Raw genomic sequence first — 13,659 nt, 5'->3', positions numbered from 1 at the left:
AGTAAATGAATTGACGGCACAAATCATTACAAATGGGTATGATTTGGTGGCCTTTACAGAAACGTGGTTTTAGGGTGGCCAAGACTGGGAATTAAACATACAGGAGTATCTGACAATTCGGAAAGATAGACAAGAAGGGAAAGGAGGTGGGGTAGCTCTGTTAATAAAGGATGATATCAGGGCAGTTGTGAGAGATGATATTGGCTCTAATGAACAAAATGTTGAATCATTGTGGGTGGAGATTAGAGATAGTAAGGGGAAAAAGTTACTGGTGGGCGTAGTTTATAGGCCCCCAAATAATAACTTCACGGTGGGGCAGACAATAATCAAGGGAAGAACGGAGGCAAGTGAAAAAGGAACGGCTGTAATCATGGGGGATTTTAACCTACATATCGATTGGTCAAATCAAAATCGCACGGAGTAGCCTTGAGGAGGAATTCATAGAATGCATACGGGATTGTTTCTTAGAACGGTATGTTACAGAACCTAGAAGGGAGCAAGCTATCTTAGATCTGGTCCTGTGTAATGAGACAGGAATAATAAACCATCTCCTAGTAAAAGATCCTCTTGGAATGAGTGATCACAGTATGGTTGAATTTGTAATACAGATTGAGGGTGAGGAAGTAGTGTCTCAAACGAGCGTACTATGCTTAAACAAAGGGGACTACAGTGGGATGAGGGCAGAGTTGGCTAAAGTAGACTGGAAACACAGACTAGACGGTGGCACAATTGAAGAACAGTGGAGGACTTTTAAGGAACTCTTTCATAGTGCTCAACAAAAATACATTCCAGTGAAAAAGAAGGGCGGTAAGAGGAGGGATAACCAGCCATGGATAACCAAGGAAATAAAGGAGAGTATCAAATTAAAAACCAATGCGTATAAGGTGGCCAAGGTTAGTGGGAAACTAGAAGATTGGGAAAATTTTAAACAACAGCAAAGAATGAAGAAGAAAGCAATAAAGGAAAGATAGATTACGAAAGTAAACTTGCGCAAAACATAAAAACAGATAGTAAAAGCTTTTACCGATATATAAAATGGAAAAGAGTGACTAAAGTAAATGTTGGTCCCTTAGAAGATGAGAAGGGGGATTTAATAATGGGAAATGGCTGAGACCGTAAACAATTATTTTGCTTCAGTCTTCGCAGTGGAAGACACAAAAACCATGCCAAAAATTGCTGGTCACGGGAATGTGGGAAGGGAGGACGTTGAGATAATCACTATCACTAGGGGGGTAGTGCTGGACAGGCTAATGGGACTCAAGGTAGACAAGTCCCCTGGTCCTGATGAAATGCATCCCAGGGTATTAAAAGAGATGGCGGAAGTTATAGCAGATGCATTCATTATAACCTACCAAAAATCTCTGGACTCTGGGGAGGTACCATCGGATTGGAAAGCAGCTAATGTAACGCCTCTGTTTAAAAAAGGGGACAGACAAAAGGCAGGTAACTATAGGCAGGTTAGTTTAACATCTGTAGTGGGGAAAATGCTTGAAGCTATCATTAAGGAAGAAATAGCGGGACATCTAGATAGGAATAGTGCAATCAAGCAGACGCAACATGGATTCATGAAGGGGAAATCACGTTTAACTAATTTACTGGAATTCTTTGAGGATATAACGAGCATGGTGGATAGAGGTGTACCGATGGATGTGGTGTATTTAGATTTCCAAAAGGCATTCGATAAGGTGCCACACAAAAAGTTACTGTAGAAGATAGAGGTACGCGGAGTCAGAGGAAATGTATTAGCATGGATAGAGAATTGGCTGGCTAACAGAAAGCAGAGAGTCGGGATAAATGGGGTCCTTTTCGGGTTGGAAATCGGTGGTTAGTGGTGTGCCTCAGGGATCGGTGCTGGGACCACAACTGTTTACAATATACATAGATGACCTGGTAGAGGGGACAGAGTGTAGTGTAACAAAATTTGAAGACGACACAAAGATTAGTGGGAAAGCAGGTTGTGTCGAGGACGCAGAGAGGCTGCAAAGAGACTTACGATAGGTTAAGCGAAAGGGCTAAGGTTTGGCAGATGGAATACAATGTCGGAAAATGTGAGGTCATCCACCTTGGAAAAAAAACAATAAAAGGGAATATTATTTGAATGGGGAGAAATTACAACATGCTGCGGTGCAGAGGGACCTGGGGGTCCTTGTGCATGAATCCCAAAAAGTTAGTTTGCAGGTGCAGCAGGTAATCAGGAAGGCGAATGGAATGTTGGCCTTCATTGCGAGAGGGATGGAGTACAAAAGCAGGGAGGTCCTGCTGCAACTGTACAGGGTATTGGTGAGGCCGCACCTGGAGTACTGCGTGCAGTTTTGGTCACCTTACTTAAGGAAGGATGTACCAGCTTTGGAGGGGGTACAGAGACGATTCACTAGGCTGATTCTGGAGATGAGGGGGTTACCTTATGATGATAGATTGAGTAGACTGGGCCTTACTCGTTGGAGTTCAGAAGGATGAGGGGTGATCTTATAGAAACATTTAAAATAATGAAAGGGACAGACAAGATAGAGGCAGAGAGGTTGTTTCCACTGGTCGGGGAGAGTAGAACTAGGGGGCACAGCCTCAAAATACGGGGGAGCCAATTTAAAACCGAATTGAGAAGGAATTTCTTCTCCCAGAGGGTTGTGAATCTGTGGAATTCTCTGCCCAAGGAAGCAGTTGAGGCTAGCTCATTGAATGTATTCAAATCATAGATAGACTTTTAACCAATAAGGGAATTAAGGGTTACGGGGAGCGGGCGGGTAAGTGGAGCTGAGTCCACGGCCAGATCAGCCATGATCTTGTTGAATGGCGGAGCAGGCTCGAGGGGCTAGATGGCCTACTCCTGTTCCTAATTCTTATGTTCTTATATGTTAAAGTAAAGTTTGTATGGGAATGAAGCAGATTTATTGGCTGGGGTTTTCTGCTTCTGTCCTCTCTAGTCTGCAAGCTTCCATCTATTCATTTTAAATGAGCAGAAAATTGCGGTTGGCGAGTGCAGAAGCAGAAATCCCCCGCCATTATGTCTAACAGCTGGAATTGGACATTTTAATGTATGGTTTTCATTTATTCTTCAAAATTATGTGCATCAAGCTTATAACTTTTATTCAGTTTTTAAACATTGTTGTTAATTTTAGGTTAACTTTATTGAAATATATATTATCCATCAAATTATCAATTCAACACTGTATATATGAAAGTGCCTATTTTAGTTTTCAAAAACCATATTGCAATTATTCCAAGGTAAACAATTGTGTCAGAAAAAAAACTTGATATAGTGAAATATTTAGTATTTGTTTTTAAACATTGCAAATAAACTTCCAATACAAAAAGGATGTAAAAATGTGCTACCTCCTCTTCTACATCTGGACTTTTTGGCGGAAGAGAATTCAAAGTAGGCTTTCCTTCCTCCCCTGATGTGGGAGAAACTCCATTTGATTCTTGTGTTCCTTGCTCTGCCTCCCATTCCTGTAAGACCTCTTCAAGATTAAAACGACGCCTGTAGTTAACAAAAAAGTTCTTCACTTGACCAACAGTTTTGTTTCCAATTACGTCTGCGATGGCTTGAAAGTCCTTCCCATATTTGCGGACACCTGCAACAATCACACAAGACATTTTTAGCTTGTAAATTCTCCTCCCAACAAAGCAGTAAGAGTGAACATCCAAATAGAAAACTAAGAAAATGGCCAATGTAAATGACATATTTGGGGAGGCGGGGCAGTGGTGAGGGGAAAGAGAAGTAGGCACATTTTTACATAAGTGAGCAATTTTGCTGTGTGTATAGAATTCGAAGTGAATTAGTGTGTTATTTCATTACCGATGTGAGGGAATACGAGAACAAAACATTTTGCACCTGTAATTAAAAAATACTGCTCAATGAACCAAGAATCCCTAGTTTTAAAGAAGTATTTTCACATGCCATCATGGCTTTAGATGTTCAGAACTATTTAAGAAAAGGAATGTCACTATCAGTACAGTGTGTGTACATAAGAAATAGAAGTAGGAGTAGGCCATTTGTCCCTCGAGCCTGCTCCGCCATTCAATAAGATCAAGGCTGATCTGATCTTGGCCTTAATTCCATTACCCTGTCCGCTCCCCACAACCCTCAACTCCTCTGTCATTCAAAAATCTGTCTATTTCCACCTTAAATATATTCAATGACCCAGCCTCCACAGCTCTCTCGGGTAGAGAATTCCAAAGATTCACAACCCTCAGAAGAAATTGCTCCTTATCTCCATTTTAAATGGGTGACCCCTTATTGTGAAAGTATGCCCCCTAGCTCTAGATTCCCTTACGAGGGGTAATACCCTCTCTGCATCTACCCTGTCAAGCCCCCTCATAATCTTATCAACCTTCTCTGAACTGCCTCCAATGCAAATATATCCCTCCTTAAATAAGGAGGCCAAAACTGTATGCAGTACTCCAGGTGTGGCCTCAATACTCTACAGTTTTAGCGAGACTTCCCTACTTTTATACTCCATCCACCTTGCAATAAAAGCCGACATTCTATTCGCCTTCCTAATTACCTGCTGTACCTGCATATTAACTTTTTGTGTTTCATGTACATGTACCCCCAGATCCCTTTGTACCGCAGTATTTTATAATCTCCATTTAAATAATAACTTGCTTTTTTATTTTCCCTACCAAAGTGGTTAACCTCACATTTTCCCACATTATACTCCACCTGCAAAATGTTTGCCCACTCACTTAGCCTATCTATATCCCTTTGCAGACTCTGTGTCCTCTTCACAACTTCTTTTCCCACCTCTTTGTATCATCAGCAAATGTGGCTACATTCCACTCGGTACATTCAGCCAAGTCATTAATATAGATTTTAAATAGTTGAGGCCCTGTGGCATCCCACTAGTTAATTTGCCAACCTGAAAATTACTCATTTATCCCAACTGTTTTCTGTTAGTTTGCCAATCCTCTATCCATGCTAATATATTACCCCAACTCTGTGTATTATATAGAAACTGGGTAAAAATAACTTAATTCTAATATTTTACTTGTACCTTTAGTTTAAAATTTTTGGGGACATACTAAAGTCCCAACATCATTGGGTGAACTGGATTGGAGGAGTTACTGAACCCTAAAGTGTGAGGGAGCTGAATTAACACATCCACTTGAAGCTAAAGCATCTCTGGATGACGTGACTATTTCCCTAAACTTCTTAAGTTAACTCAACTTCTTAAACTCTCCAAACATCTCCAAATCTCCCCATTATAATGCTGAATGCAAAAATAGTAACGGGGATAATAAAATTTAAGAATTTAATGTTGATTTTTGGAAGTTTTCTTTTTTGATTGTAACACACTAATGTAAAATTACAAATGGGTTTTACAATTTAAAAAAAAAAGGGCGCAGTGCAAAACAATGGGTTGGACACTGGCCTTTACCTCTAGGTTCAAATCCAGTTCACATTAGTTAGAAGAAGGTGGCCTCTTCTGCTGGCTCAGGACTGCAGTAAAAACGGTTTGTGCAATCTCAGCTCAGTTCAAAGTGGGTATAACCCCCTCCCCACCCCAAAATTGCCCATAATTCAGCAGTTGGCAATCTTACTCTGGAGGCTACAGGATAGCTGGTGTGGGGAACAGAAAAATATCACAGTGGTAAAGTAGAAGGTGGTCTTCTGATGTTAGGGCTGAGGCACAAATGGTCACCCTACATGCGTGAGCCTAGATAGTGATCTTGAAATGCATCACAACTGAGCCCGATTCTGTTCTCACCTGACATCCGCAAACATAGATTTTCCAACAGTCAATGGATAGCGAAAAGGAGAACCCCTAACTTGCCCCCTATCTAGATCCAATCTGTGGCCAATTATAATGTTCCAAATTGCTGCTCCATCTGAGATTAATAAAGTCTACATGGATCCGATTTCAACCTGGGACCTTATGGTCTGCCTAGTTTAGCACTGCTTTTATACACTAAATCAGTGAGTTGGGGTTGGGTGTGGAGATTAATGTTTCAAGAACATTGTGTAAACACAAAATGTTCATAATTTTCAAGTATAGGTCAAGAAAAGTCTTTTGAATTCCTGTCAAAAAACAAGTATCTGATCAATCTGTATACATTTTGCTCACAAGAAAAACACATGTAAATCAACATGTTTCATGAACTGCTGCTTGTTATGATTTAAAATCCCACAGAAGCTCACCTGAAACAGCATTCACTAGTGTAACTAATATGTCATATCTTTATATTTGCAAAGGTCAATCCTTTTATTTTTCTTTTACATCAATCTTAGCCATTAAAAGTATCACTAATAACCATACAAAACAGTCTTAATTCTTCAAGAAAATAAATGATCCTTTTATTCTTAAGATTGTTGGTGGCTAAGTGGAAGGGTATAGAAGAGTCTGAATATTCTGAAAAGTCCAACACTTCTGAGGGGCTTTAGGAATTTTTTGATTTATTCAATATCTATAAAGTAACAGAGTAAGAGCATTGATGAAATCCCAGCTTTAGACCTTCCAATAGAATCATAGAAATTTACAGCATGGAAGGAGGCCATCGTGTCCACGTCAGCCGACAAAGAGCTATCCAGCCTAATCCCACTTTCCAGCTCTTGGTCTGTAGCCCTGTATGTTACGGCACTTCAAGTGCACATCCAAGTACTTTTTAAATGTTGTGAGGGTTTCTGCCTCTACCACCCTTTCAGGCAGTGAGTTTCAGACTCCCACCACACTCTGGGTTAAGAAATTTCCCCTCAAATCCCCATTAAACCTTCTACCAATTACTTTAAATCTATGCCCCTGGTTGTAGACCCTTCTGCTAAGGGAAATAGGTCCTTCCTATCTACTCTATCTAGGCCCCTCAATTTTATACACCTTAATAAGGTCTCCCCTCAGCCTCCTCTGTTCCACAGAATACAATCCCAACCTATCCAATTTTTCCTCATAGCTAAAATTCTCCAGTCCAGGCAACATCCTCGTAAATCTCCTCTGTATCCTTTCTAGTGCAATTACATCTTTCCTGTAATGTGGTGACCAGAACTGCATGCAGTGCTCTAACTGTGGCCTAACTAGTGTTTTACACAGTTCAAGCATAATCTCCCTGCTCTTGTATTCTATGCCTTGACTAATAAAGGCAAGTATTCCATATGCCTTCTTAACCACCTTATCTACCTGGCCTGCTACCTTCAGGGATCTGTGGACATGCACTCCAAGGTCCCTTTGTTCCTCTACACTTCTCAGTGTCCTACTATTTAATGTGTATGCCCTTTCCTGATTAGCCCTCTCCAAATGCATTACCTAACACTTCTCCGGATTGAATTCCATTTGCCACTGTTCTGCCCACCTGACCAGTTCATTTGATATCTTCCTGCAGTCTACAGCTTTCTTCTTATTAACCACACAGTCGATTTTAGTATCATCTGCAAACTTCTTAATCATACCCCCTATATTCAAGTCTAAATCATTGATATATACCACAAAAAGCAAGGGACCCAGTACTGAGCCCTGCGGAACCCCACTGAAAAACAGCCTTCCAGTCACAAAAACACCCATCAACCAGTACCTTGCTTCCTGCCTGAGCTAATTTTGGATCCAACCTGCCACTTTGCCCTGGATCCCATGGGCTTTTACTTACGTGATCAGTCTGCCACGTGGGACCTAATCAAAAGCCTTGCGAAAATCCATATACTCTACATCAAATGCACTGCCCTCATTGACCCTCCTTGTTACCTCCTCAAAAAATTCAATCAAGTTAGTCAGACACGACCTTCCCTTAACAAATCCATGTGGACTGTCCTTGATTAATGCATGTCTTTCTAAATGAAGATTTATCCTGTCCCTCAGAATTTTTCCCAATAAATTTCCCACCACAAGATGAAGCCCACCTTGTACTGCAAGCAGCTGTTCCTCCGTTGTCCAACGTGCATTGATTTTCTGAGCAGACTTTAAATAAAAATGGGGAAATAAAAGTCAGTTGTACATCATAAATCTCCACCATCTACAAAAATCAATTTTTGTCTGGAATTAACTTTTTTTTTTAAACTTAAAAGGTGGTTGACCATATGAGAACTTCAGAAAACCAGCAATGTATTTTCTTTTAAATTATTGTACAAGGTTTTTAAATATATCTGTAATAGGCAGGGAAATTGAACAAAACGGAGAAGGAATTGACACTGCTGCACCCTTTTTTCAGGTGTAGAAAAGGGGGCAGAAGCACTAATTGCATGATGCTGTCCCCATGCCTTGAAAGGACATCTGAAATGGATCCAATCCCATATTGGGCGATAGTCAATCTTTACCCCAGTGTTCTGTTTGAAGAGAAGTATCCATTTTAAAAGACGACACAGGTTTCCCTCTGCAATGGTCTGTTTTTACTCATTTAGCTAGATTGAAAATGTTATCATTACCAGCAACACAACTCTCAAATCATTTTTTTTCTTAAGAAAAAAGCAAGCTTTTCTGATAGCTCAGTGGGTTAATGCCGAATGTGCTGTATTACGCTACAGAAAAGTCACAAGATAACTGATCTTAGTTAGGGAAATGGGACCTGGGGAGAGGGGGAAATGCAAGGAAAAAAAAAAGGCAGAGCTGCAGCTCCTGATTACTACCCAATTACTCCTGCTGGTAAGCATGCATGTGTGGCTATCAGGTGGAAAAGATTGGGCTGAACCGCAATGGCACCCACACTCAAATGTCCCGCTGACACTCAAGTCTGACTTGGGGATAGCATCAGATAGGATGGGTCCAAGGTGGACAGCAAACCATCGATAGTGTGTTACCCATCTGAAATCGGCAGGAATGGCAGAACATCAGGTGACAGACAGCTGCCACCTGTCATCAAACGAACAGTCCCGGCACTCAGGTATGTCGCAGGGAGGGAGTTTTGGCAGGGACTAGTGATCGAGAGGTGGGGGAACCTGGATAATGGATGCCTAAACATTTCTTGTAGGACAATCCTGCTCCTCCTGGCCACACATGCAAACCAAAAGTTAAAAAAAACAACTTACCTGTTTGGGCCTCTTCTGGACCATGCTCTTTCCCCCTGCCATGTACACTTAGGGGTAAGCCACAACCGCTTCCCCGCTCGGGCCACTAACAGAAATAGCTGTCGGGTCCGATGACATCATCGCAGCCCGATCGGCATTATTTAAAGCAGGACCTCACTAGTTTCCAGTAGGTGTCCTCCCACCTGCTCAGAAGAGCAGGTTAAAAATGGAAGGGTGTGGGACATTGTCAAACAAGTTTCCCAGCCGATTTTAACTGCTCAGTTTCCATCGGGCGGGCAGAGTTAAATTTGGCCTTCAGTGTCTTGACTTACAAAAAGGATGGACAGTTGGGTACAATACAAGTGGCTTAAAGGCATTGCACTCCAAGCACGAGTCATTACTTCAGGAGGAGGAAAAAGGCAGAAACAGCAATAGACACTGTACAAAGTGGGTTCCTGGCATAATTCAAAGCAACCCATACAGAACATGCATTCATTCAGTACAAAAAAACAGAACGTAGATAACTCTGCATCAAAATCTTTATCATCCTGCAGACAATTCTGCAGCTGACAGCATTTGCTCACCATGTACTTTCACAACAAACATTTTGTATCATTTTATGTATGTATATACTGATATTAAAAAATTCAGGGGTCATAACTATATAAGATAGTCACTAATAAATCCAAAAAATACTTTGTTACCCAAAGAGTGGTTAGAATGTGGGACTTGCTACCATGTAGAGTAGTTGAGACGAATAGCATAGATGCATTTAAGAGGAAGCTAAATAAGTACATGAGGAAGAAAGGAATAAAAGGACCTGCTGATAGGTGTAGATGAAGTAGAGTGGGAGGAGGCTCATGTGGAGCATAAACACCAGCATAGATCAGTTGGGCCAAATGGCCTGTTTCTGTGCTGAAAATTCGATGTAATTTCAATATGAAAAGTTTTTTATTTTTGCATGTTATAGTTACATCCCAGATTCTGCTTGATCTCTTGTACTTGTTAATTAAAAAAAAAAATTTTTTGAAACTAGTCAGCATCTGTAGATGGGTGTCAGTTTTACCATTTTTGACACATTGAGTTGAAAACATGCAAGATGTACACTTTAGGAGACTTGACAAATATATTCTAGGATAATAAAAAAAACAGCATCAAGCTTGCAGGAATGTCAATGGGATGCTTCATATTGTAGGTTGTTATAGGCAATGGCCTAAATTCTTCTGGTAAATTTAATTCTACTGTATATAACTTTATACATGTACATATTGATATTAAAAAAAAAACAGGAATTTTTTTTCTGGTCGTAACATATAAAAATTGGACCATTTAATAATAATTAAAGTACAATCCATCCCGTCACAAACTAACAGAGGGTGCATGTGCAAACTGCAAATATGCAGGGAGTATGATTTGCCGTTGTTTGGATACCGTGATTTTCATTAACCCCAAGATTTTGTTTTAGGTAGAAACTTGCATTAGACATAGCAAGTGTAGTAAATGACAAGATTTGCTGAGGGTCATAGCATAGTGCCAAAACACTTTCCCCACCCATATGTAACGATGAATTCTGAAATCTGAAATAAAAACAGGATGTGTGTTGGAAATTTGTAATAGAAAATGCTGGAATACAAAAGCATCTAAGCCAGCATCTGAAACAGAAAGAAGGGTTAATATTTCAGATAAAACTCATCAGAACGAAAAGGGTCTCAGCAAAAATATTAACTTACAGATGCTGATTCGTCTGCTGTGTCTTTCCAGTTTAACATGCAGAACTAATAAGCAAATACTTGTGTTGTTTGATCAAAATCAATACCAAAAACATTATTTCAGATATATATTCAGTAACTGTATCCAAGGGGCTCACTACAGGCTCTAACAATTTGGAGCCACTGATGTCCTTAAAAGGCAACTATTAATTGGGGGAGCATGGGAATACTTTCAAATACTTGCTCAGGAAGTGTACCTTTAAATATTGGTCCAGAATTTGCGGTCGGGGTGACAGCTAACTGGTGAAACTGACCGCAACTTCAGGATTTTGCACAGGAAATCCTGAAGCTGCAGGCTGTCATTGACAGCTCCAAAACAAGCTTCACTGTGCCACCCCCCCCCCCGCCCCCCCCATAGAGCCGGCAATCTTTGTAATCACCCAAGTCAGGGAAACTGATTAAATCTTTGGCTCTTCCGCAGTAAGTACGCTGTTAAATTCCCCAACAAAAATTAGATCCAAAGGGATTAAGTGTAACTGGGGTTTCAACAATGTTACTACTGCTAAACAAATGTTAAGAACCTGGAAAACACATTTTAATTGTGTGCGGTGTAAAATTTGCCACTTTTAATTAAAAAATTAATGTTTTAATAATTATATAATTTTTTTTTAAAGTTTGTCCTTTATTTCAGGTTTGCCTTTTCCCCATAAGAGAGCTCCAATCTTTCTTTTGCACTCTAACACTTTTTAAAAGTTAGAATTTTAAGACTGTACTCAGTTCCTTGTTCGCAGTATGAGAATTCTGGCATTTGATTGGCTGCTTATACAGCTTGTTGACGCCACAGCAGTTTGCACTAGGGTATCCCCACTAACCTCTGTTGATTTGTAGTGAATGTCAGAAAAAACAAAGTTCTCGACACAGGGATCATGAGATCCTTGTGCGAAACGTACTTCAGGGCCAGTGGCGAACGCCTTCGCTTCGCTGCTGACCGCAAATTCCGCGCCAATAATTCATTAAAAGTGATACTCCCATCAGTCAAAAGCTCCTACTGGAGACTGCATTTTTTGCCTTCTGAACAAAAAAGAACTGCTTGGATGACAGATTCCGATTCCAAAGATTAAAGAAAGCTGATGTTCTCCTCATTTATTCCCCTTTCTTCAGCTTAACAGAAAGCAGCCCAGAGACAGACTCCAAAATGCTATGTTGCTTTTTAAATGTCTTAAATGAAAATAAATTGTAACAAGTAAGCACCCAAAACAAATATTCATATGCATCACATACATGCTTTTGGAGTGAGAGCATGATGAAAGTACTTCTTATCCCCTTTCAAATAATGTTCCCCTTTACCCTTCTCAGTTTACTGACCCCAATGGCATTACACCTTTACAAAACACTACCATTCAATTCTGTACAGCAAATCATTAATGTGTGATACTCAACAAAACATGCTGTGGAAACCCGCTTATAATACTTTAGAAAGTCACACAATCTAGTATTTTGTATCTTAATTACGGCATAACCGAGGCTATAAGCAGTTCACTTTTAAAATGTCTGATCAATACATGAACTGTATTTATTCCTGGCACAAAATTTATTTTAGGAACGACAGGATGCATTTTTGACTGGCACACATTTCATACAAAACACTTAACACACTCGCAATAAATACCCTATATACAGCTTCATGGCTGCATTACAAAAGCAGAAAAAGAATTTAGCACAAACACATTAAATGTTTGTCCTAGAACAAAGGCAATTGGAAAATGTACCACAAGCTGCTCCGCTTCGGTTATCTTCTTTGGCTGCTGTGCACCACCAGGAATCTTGCATTCTTGTGTCTAGTAGTGTTCCCCATCAGCCATTAAGGACATTTGCAAAACATACCCTCAGATCATATCAGTAATCAGTTTACAAATAAGTGATTTACGATATGTGTTTCAATATCACATATGGCCAATGGATTGTCCTAATGGTGCATACATGTCAGCTACCTAATAAACTTTGCTTAGTCACACTGAATAAGTTGTTACAGTATGTGGCTAAAGTGCAATTTACTTTACGAGACCCTTTACTTCAGTTCAACTAACAATACAGAAATGGAGATCTAATGACAGTAATTTTGGTGAATAAGCAGGTTTTCCAGCCCCCTTTCCTTCCCAAGGTTATCAATAGCCTTCTGGTACTTCACCATGCCCCCATTCGTCTTGTGAACTACAGCAGACTATTTTATTGTGGGAGGGAGAACAGTTGAGCCCGATCCTGTTCTCACCCAAAGTTTACACACATGCAGAGTCTTTCTAGCAAAGATCATCATTTTGCAATCAAGACCAGGAATTCTGCCTGATCATTTCTTCCTGCCAAGCCCAGGAGCACTAAGACTAATTGTCTACCAAGGTCAGTTACCTCAGCACAGCCTGAGGATTGAACATGGAAGCTTCCTAAGTACCACAAGGGGGAGTGTGCTTACCACTGAGCCATTAGGGGAAGAGGCAACACATTTGATCAAAAGCTGACTTGCTGTGAAGAGGAAAAGTGGTTTTTAATATGCTCATGTGTTGTCTTAACTGACACAATAAATTCTAGGACCTTCCTCACGAGTTATGTCATAGCGATCAAGATTAAAAAATAAATTAACACACTCTCTCTGGTGTATCAATTATACCGTCACAGCCAATTTACTATCCACTAAGTATATAAGAGTTACTCCCCATAAAAGTTGTTTTTAAAAAAAAAAACAACCATAAAATTGGAGTGCATGTTATATACCAGTGAGATGCATTTGATTTGAAAGTCATAAAATAATAGATAGTTAATGGTTCAGATACAATGGAGCTGCTTTCTGTGTTGGTTCCTGGCTGCATGTGCAATTCAGTAAGAAAGACTTGCATTTATGCATAGGATGTAATGGACCAGAAATGGGGAGGAAACTAGCAATGTTGGGTCTCCACTCTTCTCGCATTTGTAGTGATGCTCATTTCCAATAGGCATGAGGTGGTTACAGGAAGCTCTTACCTGAAACAGGTGGAA

The 13,659-nt window shown here is 40.1% G+C and overlaps 1 protein-coding gene across 3 annotated transcripts in view; it reads right to left on the bottom strand.

Annotated features, from left to right (window-relative positions):
• LOC139273080 (REST corepressor 3-like) overlaps positions 1 to 13,659 on the bottom strand; it is a 75,972-nt gene that overhangs the window by 15,426 nt on the left and 46,887 nt on the right. For all 3 annotated transcript variants that reach the window (XM_070889414.1, XM_070889416.1, XM_070889415.1), the window contains 2 exons: positions 7,823 to 7,880; positions 3,331 to 3,572 (listed from right to left, as the gene is read on the bottom strand). In XM_070889414.1, coding sequence (XP_070745515.1) covers positions 3,331 to 3,572; positions 7,823 to 7,880 — 300 coding nt within the window. The remainder of the gene's footprint in view (positions 1 to 3,330; positions 3,573 to 7,822; positions 7,881 to 13,659) is intronic.

This window comes from Pristiophorus japonicus, chromosome 9, assembly GCF_044704955.1.
Source record: "Pristiophorus japonicus isolate sPriJap1 chromosome 9, sPriJap1.hap1, whole genome shotgun sequence".
Taxonomy (NCBI): Eukaryota; Metazoa; Chordata; class Chondrichthyes; family Pristiophoridae; genus Pristiophorus; species Pristiophorus japonicus.
Note: the sequence above shows the minus strand (reverse complement) of the source record. Positions and strands in the feature narration are given on the sequence as shown.